Here is an 8,099-nt window from a genome sequence, read left to right on the forward strand (position 1 = left end):
CCAAAATTTTATTGGCTCCACTAGGAGATGATTTTCGCTATACTGAAAGTTCAGAATGGGATCAGCAATATCAGAATTATCAGAAGTTATTTGATTATATGAATTCTCATCCTGAGTTCCATGTCAAGGTAAGAAGCGATGGTCTTAAGACACCCATTATTATTATTTTTTCACTACAAATTTTGTTAAAGTTTTACATTTGCTTCTGGACTGTCATAGCAAATAAATATATAAGTCTTTTAAAACGTGATTCTCAGTTTCTGGTGAGATATTCTTCCGGTGTACAGGTAGTCCTTGACATATGAGCACAATTGAGCCCAAAATTTCTGTTCCTAAGCTAAACAATTATTGAGTTTTGCCCCATTTTACGACTTTTCCTACTAAATGAATCACTACAATTGTTAAGTTAGTAACAAGGTTGTAAATTGAGTCTGGCTTCCCCATTGACTTTGCTTATCAGAAGGTTGCAAAAAGTGATCACGTGACCCCGGGACATAGCAATCGTCATAAATGTGAACCAGTTGCCAAGCATCTGAATTTTGATCACGCGATGATGGGGATGCTGCAAAGGTGTGAAAAATGGTTATAAGTCACTTTTTCAGTCCTGTTGTAACTTCAAATGGTCATCACATGAATGGTTGTAAGTTGATTGCAATCCTGTATAGCAGGGGTGTCAAACTGCCGGCCTGCAAGCAGGATGTGTCATGCTGAAACCGCACTCACCCCAGCTCCGGCAATGGGAAAAAAGTCATGATACGTCACGACACATTACGTGACGTGGCGAGTTTGACACCCCTGCGGTACGGGGTTGTATAATATATGGAACTGCAGTCTTTGTCTAACAGTTTTTAATCTTTATTTGTACCTATTTAGAAATAAAGTTTTATTCCTTAGTACATTATACAATTGTACAGTATATGCTTTATGTATAAGTCAGGTAGTTTATTTCTTCCTCTAAGAAAATTAAACTCTCAAGTAACGTCATAAAATTTTACACTAATCACTTCAGCTAACAGAACAGATTACCACTTTATCTTCTCTCTAACCCCCCCCCCCCAAATCTTCACTAAGCTCAAAGGAAAAAAAAATGTAGCAAGTCATATGACTCTCTCTTAAAATAGTTTTACAGAGTATTAACACCACAGTTTAAAACTTTTAAAGATAAATGTGTTGTGCTGGCTTTCCACACAATTATTAGGAATATGAATGTGTCCAGATGTCAGAGTTCATACTTATTTAACTGGACTAGAAATACTTTAAACACAGAGACTGTATATATATGTTAAGTTTCAAATCCCCCAAAGTAAAAATTTATGAAAGTAATAGCAAATTTTAAAACAATTATCTGTTACTATTCATAATTAAAACATAATGAAACTATATAAGTAGACTTACAGTTGAATTTATATAACCTTGAAATGATTTAGATTTGAATGAAAAGTCATTAGATTAACTGCTTCATGATTTGCTATTTCTTAAATTCAAATGCAGGAAATTTTGTATTTGTAAGCACTTCTGTTCTATGTAAAACAACTAAAATTCTTTGAAAATTTGTGGATAATGGACTTCAATGATTTAATTGAAATGATTATATTTATTATTTCAATTGCTTTAAAATCATAACAATTTGTTGCCTGGAGCATAACAATTTTAGTCATATCTGTGTGACATCTCCAAGAATATAGTCACATAGGTAGTATGTTATTTATCCTTAGGTATAATGTAGTGTTAGTTACAGTTTTTGTACTGGACTGTTTTAGTTTAGGTTTATGCAACTCTCATTTCTTTCTTTTCCTTCTATGCAAAAGAGGGATTCTGTACATAGTTTTCTTCAAGGTTTTGATGTCATTTTAAGTAATATCATGGATATGATGGTTTAAGACAAACTCATGTCATATTCAAAGTAAGTGAATTTCACATTCGGAATGTAAGATGGGATAGTAAACTAACTGCAGCTTGTTTAAACACACAAATATATATACAGTTTTTGTTGCATGCAAAATTATGATGTTCCAAATTTTTGATACTGGTATATAATTTAATAGTACATTCAAATCTTTAAGGCTTTCTTAACTTTTAATGCTTTCTCCCTGCAAGCTTCACACAAGCAAAGAATTTGCGAGTGTGAAGAAGGCTTGGAGCATAGGCATATATATCAGCATGTTTCCTGTTGACTTTTGAGAAGTTGTCAGGCAATATTGAAAATGGGGATCATGTGATCATGGCTCATGTAGCAGCTGCGCTGAACAGCAGTGTCAAAAAAAATCCCCAAATTTCATTTCCTCATGAGTAATAGGTCCCAGCCTTTTGTGAGTTAGCCCATTTGAGGTACCTTTTTTGACAAACTTTTTGTTCTATGATGCAACATTTTGCCTAATTGAAGGTTACAAAATATCAGATCGATGCAAGAGTTTTAGTAGTATATAGATTTATAATTAATTAGGATAAATGGTGCTGCTTTATTATGCTAAGCATTGTGCTGGTATCTTCAGAAAAAGAATGGTAAATGAATAAGATAAATTGCAATACACTATAATGCAGACCTGATCAATGAAGTCTTCTAAAATTATATCAGGGATGAAAACTACTCATGCAGCAGCTATGTATGCTTAAGGGTGGGGAGCCACAAGATTGGTAATAGGAAAATTGTTTAGGTTTTATCAGAAAAAAATATATTATTTTTCCTAGATGATTGTTTTTAAAATTTAAAAGATATAAGCTAGCTACAAGTGCTAAGTAGGAACCTCAAGTCAAAAGAAAGTTCCTACTTCATCTGTCTCATCTTCCCCATTACAGTGCTCCACATTTTGATAATTCATGGTTTGCGTGCAAAATATATACATCAGTCTTCCCCATCACATCTGTTCACCTGTGAAATTAACAAGCTATAGTAGCAAAGGGAAGTAAAAATTAAAACATAAATGGAAAAAGTTTTGGCAGTGATGTGCCATAAGACATTTATAAGCTAAGAAAAATAGAACAAGAAAATCCTGATGATGTTACCTAGTCTGGTAATGAAACGTTCAGAAACTAAATTGAAACAAGCTTGGAGAGCAAACCATTGCCAAAATCTAAAACCCGAGCTACAAATATTTTCTATTATTTCAATGGAAAAAGTTATTTTTGTATAGAGAAAAGAAAAATGAGAAACAAAAACTAAAGTAGGCCAACCTAGAACAACGAGGAAATCACAGCTACAGAAGTGAAACAATAGATTTCTCAAAGTTTGCTTGAAGAACAAAATCTGTTCTAATTGAATGCATGGTAAAGAATTTATACCACATTTTAATTTGCTCTAGGCTCAGTTTGGAACATTATCAGATTATTTTGAGGCGCTGCATAAAGCTGGCAAATTGGATGGAAAGAGTGGTAATTCAGTATTTCCTGTTTTGAGCGGAGATTTCTTCACCTATGCAGACAGAGATCATCATTATTGGAGTGGATATTTTACATCACGACCTTTCTACAAACGCTTAGATAGAGTTCTAGAATCATATTTAAGGTAAATGGTGTAATTTTGAATATTTATGCTCTCATGCTATCAAGTAACACATGCTTCTGTAATTATGTTGTTATATTTCTATGTCAATCCAGCAGCATTTATTACGTATATATTCTACAATGGAATCATGCAACAAATCTTGGCCTAAATCTTAACTATTGTAGAATATTATAAAAACTGTTAGATAATTAATACCTTCTACTGCAATGATGAACTACCTTACTTTGTTTACCTTTTGGTGAAAACAAGGGGATATATGTTGCTTGAATAGTTTGGTTTAGTTTTCCAGACCCTCTATTCTCCATTATCCCAGTTACAATTAGGTTAGCTAATACAGTAACTCCATGTTTACTAAACATACTGACTTCATTAGTCACATCTCAGCTGAAGATTTTTCTACAGAATTTATTTTATTATATTGTACTTCTATTCAAGAACTATTTCTTCCATAGTCTCTCTCTTTTCCCCAAAATTTAATTTCATTTTGTTAACATCTCATACTTTTCCTAATAGATGACCTTTGGTTGGTATTAAAATCCTGGATTTTTTTTTTTGTTTTGACTTTTTGTTTCTTAGAGTAGTTCAGTAGGTTCTCTGTTAAATCAAGAAATAATCTATCCAGACAATGAAATACGGTACTTCTCTTTGTCAAGCAACGAAGGCTATAAAGTCAAATGGATTTTTCAGATCACAGCTTAAAAATTGTAGGAGAAAGTACATATCCACCTGTTGGTTAATGCAGTTAAATCTGCTAAACATTCTCTGAAGTGCTCAACAACCTGACTGAACTGTTTTTGTTAATTTAATTACATCATGAATTGTAAGTTTTTAAAATAATCATTCAATTTAAAGTACATTTATACCACTTCTCATTGTAGTTAATCCTGAAGCAGTTCACAAGCCCAATAGAGCAGAACAAAAACACTCCATTAATAAGCTTAGGGGGATATAATGATTACAGGTAGTCAGCCTACAAATGTGGGTTTGTCCAAAACATAATTCCAAAGATATATAAACAATATCCATTTCTTTTATTTTTTGCATTTCTGATTATGACAGACAGGTTCTAAGTTAGCAACATTTAATAGAAATTCTCAGACCTTAGGGAAGGGGAACTGTTGTGGCTCAATAGTGTGAGAGTCAAAAGTGCATGCCAAGCATTCCCATGAGCAAAATACTACTTCATTAAGTTGTGAACATACAGAAGTAATATATTTGCTGTGCCCCTCCCAGGAAATAGAAGTCTAGAGACAACCAAAGAAAATGATTGTCTCACCATTTTGGGATTTTCAAATGCTTTTCATGTATCATTTACTCCAAAGGATTATGGTAATCATGATGATGACAAATGCTTAAATTTATATTTTGCCATAAAGCACAATGAAGTAAGTCAGATCCAATTTTAGGTTTAAAGGAATTGTTTGTTTATAAAATGTTTACATTGCCTGAATCCCAGTGACTTCACTTATCCATTGAAGAATATTATAGAAGGCCTAAGCTACCAGAAGATAGACATATTCATACTTAAATGCATGCATCCCAGACTTTGTTTTTCAAGCTATGATTTTTTTATGAGAGTGAGCTTTCCATGCATGAAAGGATCAAAATAATGCCTCTAATCAAATATTTTCCTAACACATCTTACAGCACTGAGTGATTGTATGAAATGCAAGTCAAACTTGCAAATGTTGTCCAACTAAACACATATTTGTTTAGCTAATAATTCTGTAATAAGCAATCTTCTTTTATTTCAGGGCTGCAGAAATTCTATATTCTTTGGCTGTGGTACAATCCAAAAAGTTTGAGAAAACAAAAATCTTTCCTTCAGTAGATTACTACAGATTGTTGACAGAGGCGAGAAGAAATATGGGACTTTTTCAGCATCATGATGCTATCACAGGAACTTCAAAAGATTGGGTGGTTGTAGATTATGGTACGAGGTAAGGATTAAAAGCTTTAAAGTATCTTGACAGGTTTTAGTCTTTAAGATGAATCTAATTATCTGGAGTCTTGTTTTAGATCACTTAAGTTTGTTTGCTTGTTTTAAGTTTTAAGTAGTCTAATGCTGGCATGTCCATTTTAATATAGAAAATATTTCATGGCAAATTTAATACAAAAATATTTGAATTTAGTCTTCATAGTTGGTGTATTTATTTTATTCTCAGGCTTTTCCATTCATTAATGAACTTGAAGGAGATCATCACTGAATCTGCTCACATTCTTATTCTAAAGGACCAAGAAATGTATAGCTACAACACGGCAACACCATTCTTTACAATGGTGGGTTTCCCAAAGCAGCTAATATGATCTTGGTTACTGTTACAGAAGCCATAAATTGTGCTGATGAAAAAATAGCTTTATAAAAATATAGATTTTAAACAATGATTTATAAACTTGAACTGGTCTTTTAATCAGGAAACAGAACAGCAGAATTGAATACAGAATATATGCATGTATGCACAACTCCCAGGATCTCTTTTCATAACTTCCCTGTTTCCACCCTAACCTTTTGGAGGGGGGTTAGGAGTCAGCTGGAGTACTTTAAAGCAGACTGGCTTCCAACTGCCCGTTTTATTTTTTTAAGAAAACTTCTACATCTTTGTGAGTTTAATACTTGTTCATAGGAAAGAAAGGTGTTAATGAAAGGAATTCTTTATTTTGCTTTGGAAAAAAATCTGAGATAAAACATAGAGGAGATATTCTGGAAACTTTGCTGCTACATGGGAGTTGTATTGTGAACTACTAGAGGTGGTATTTTCACTGAACATACAATCTGAAAATAAAATCTGAAATAAGCTCTTCAGTCTAAATTACTATGTGTGTGTGTATATATATATATGTGTGTGTATATATATATATATATATATATATATATATATATATATATATATATATATATATATATATATATGTGTATATATATATATATATATATATATATATATATATATATATATATATATATATATATATATATATATGAATCCCAGGTGTAGACATGTTTCTTAAGAATAAAAATAATGAACTCTGGGATGTAGAATAGCCTTTTAATACTGAGCTTTCGTCAACTAGCTGTTGACATCATCAGAGTAAGGGCTAAGAATAAAGGAGAACCTACATGTGTGCTTGTGTGACCGTTTTTAATGGTCAAGGTATAGAATGTATATATAGCATACTCACAACACACTTGCTCACATTTAGTTCAATAGTTCCGGCTTTGCTGCAAAAACCGGTCTCGGACTGAAATTCAAATATCCCTCCTATCAGCTGTTCGGTGCGTAGGATCTGCTGTGCTACGCGTAGTCGCACATCGGCTGTAAGTGTCCTCGTGAGAGGGGTGCAATCTATGTCCGTTCGTGAAAGAACCAGTTTCACAACAGCAGAACAAAAGAGAGCAAGAAATGGCCAATTTAATTACACCTTCCCCGAAGTTACTGACAGCTGACATAATAAAAGGGCTCTTGCAATGCAGAGTGTCTATTCACAGCGAGACAGGCACACGCAACTGTTAGATAGCGAACGGACATTGAGACCTCAGCGAGGACTGGCTCGTGCGGTGAGAGAACCAGCTTCACAGCATCCAGATGGGGGGGGTACAACGAGTTACTTACACGTCCCACGAGGGCATCTACTGGTTCACACATCAGAGCCAGACTCGCCACCACAGCTGAGCACAAGAGAGCGGAATGACCATGCCGATTGCACCCCTCTCATGAGGACACTTATAGCCGATATGCGACTGCGCATAGCGCAGGTCCTGAACAGCTGATAGGACGGATATTTGAATTTCAGTCCAAGACCGGCTTTTGCAGCAAAGGCGGAACTATTGGACTAAATGTGAGCAAGTGTGTTGTGAGCATGCTATATATACATTCTATACCTTGACCGTTAAAAATGGTCACACAAGCACACATGGTCAAAATCACCAACTCTCATTCTAGTACAGTTGCAGGCTCTCTTGGACTATTCCTAGCACTAATTTTTGTTTCATATGTTGCATCAGTAATTAACCAAAAATACTTTCCCTGCTGGTAGGATATTACTCAGTCTTCACAAGATTCTTTGCTACATAAGACTGTCATACAGCTGGGAAAACAGCCAAGGTAAATATTTGGTTCTTTAATATTTAAAAATATCTAAAAAATGTTAAATATTTATCTGTTGTATATGTGTGAATGAGAAAATTCAGCACAATCACTGTTTGTTCTAGTTTATGCATTCCTAGCATTTGCCCCTCCCAGCATGTGCCCCAACCCAGATTACTTGCACAGATGTTACTTCCGATTAGCAGTGGACCAATTTCTATTATAAATGGTTAACTATGTCATTACTAAAGAAACCCGACTATGAAATAATGCTTCTTGAATAAATAAATGCTTAGATTCAGAAAAAAAATAATTTCAGTTGCATCAACACTTCTATAAAACAGAATTCTACAAAAACAAGGTGTCATCATAGCTAGTAAGATGTGGAATTTTTGCTTCTGGGGAATTGGACACTTTCCAAGAGAATATGCAATTTCGTTGGAGACTGTAAACGGAGAAGACTGGTGGATTTCCATTCTCTTTTCCAATTGTTTTCATTTGCACATTGTCAC

The 8,099-nt window shown here is 34.0% G+C and overlaps 1 protein-coding gene across 1 annotated transcript; it reads left to right on the forward strand.

Annotated features, from left to right (window-relative positions):
• Positions 1-11: 11 nt before the first annotated feature.
• LOC107301179 (alpha-mannosidase 2-like) lies at positions 12-7,605 on the forward strand (the record flags this gene model as incomplete). The annotated part of the gene is made up of 5 exons (XM_015830437.1): positions 12-128; positions 3,300-3,502; positions 5,257-5,442; positions 5,668-5,782; positions 7,538-7,605. Coding segments are annotated over exons 1-5 (602 nt in total), but the record flags the coding sequence as incomplete, so codon positions are not given.
• Positions 7,606-8,099: the final 494 nt, after the last annotated feature.

The sequence above is a fragment of the Protobothrops mucrosquamatus genome, unplaced genomic scaffold (genome assembly GCF_001527695.2).
Source record: "Protobothrops mucrosquamatus isolate PMUCROS unplaced genomic scaffold, P.Mucros_1.0 scaffold10489, whole genome shotgun sequence".
NCBI lineage: Eukaryota > Metazoa > Chordata > Lepidosauria > Squamata > Viperidae > Protobothrops > Protobothrops mucrosquamatus.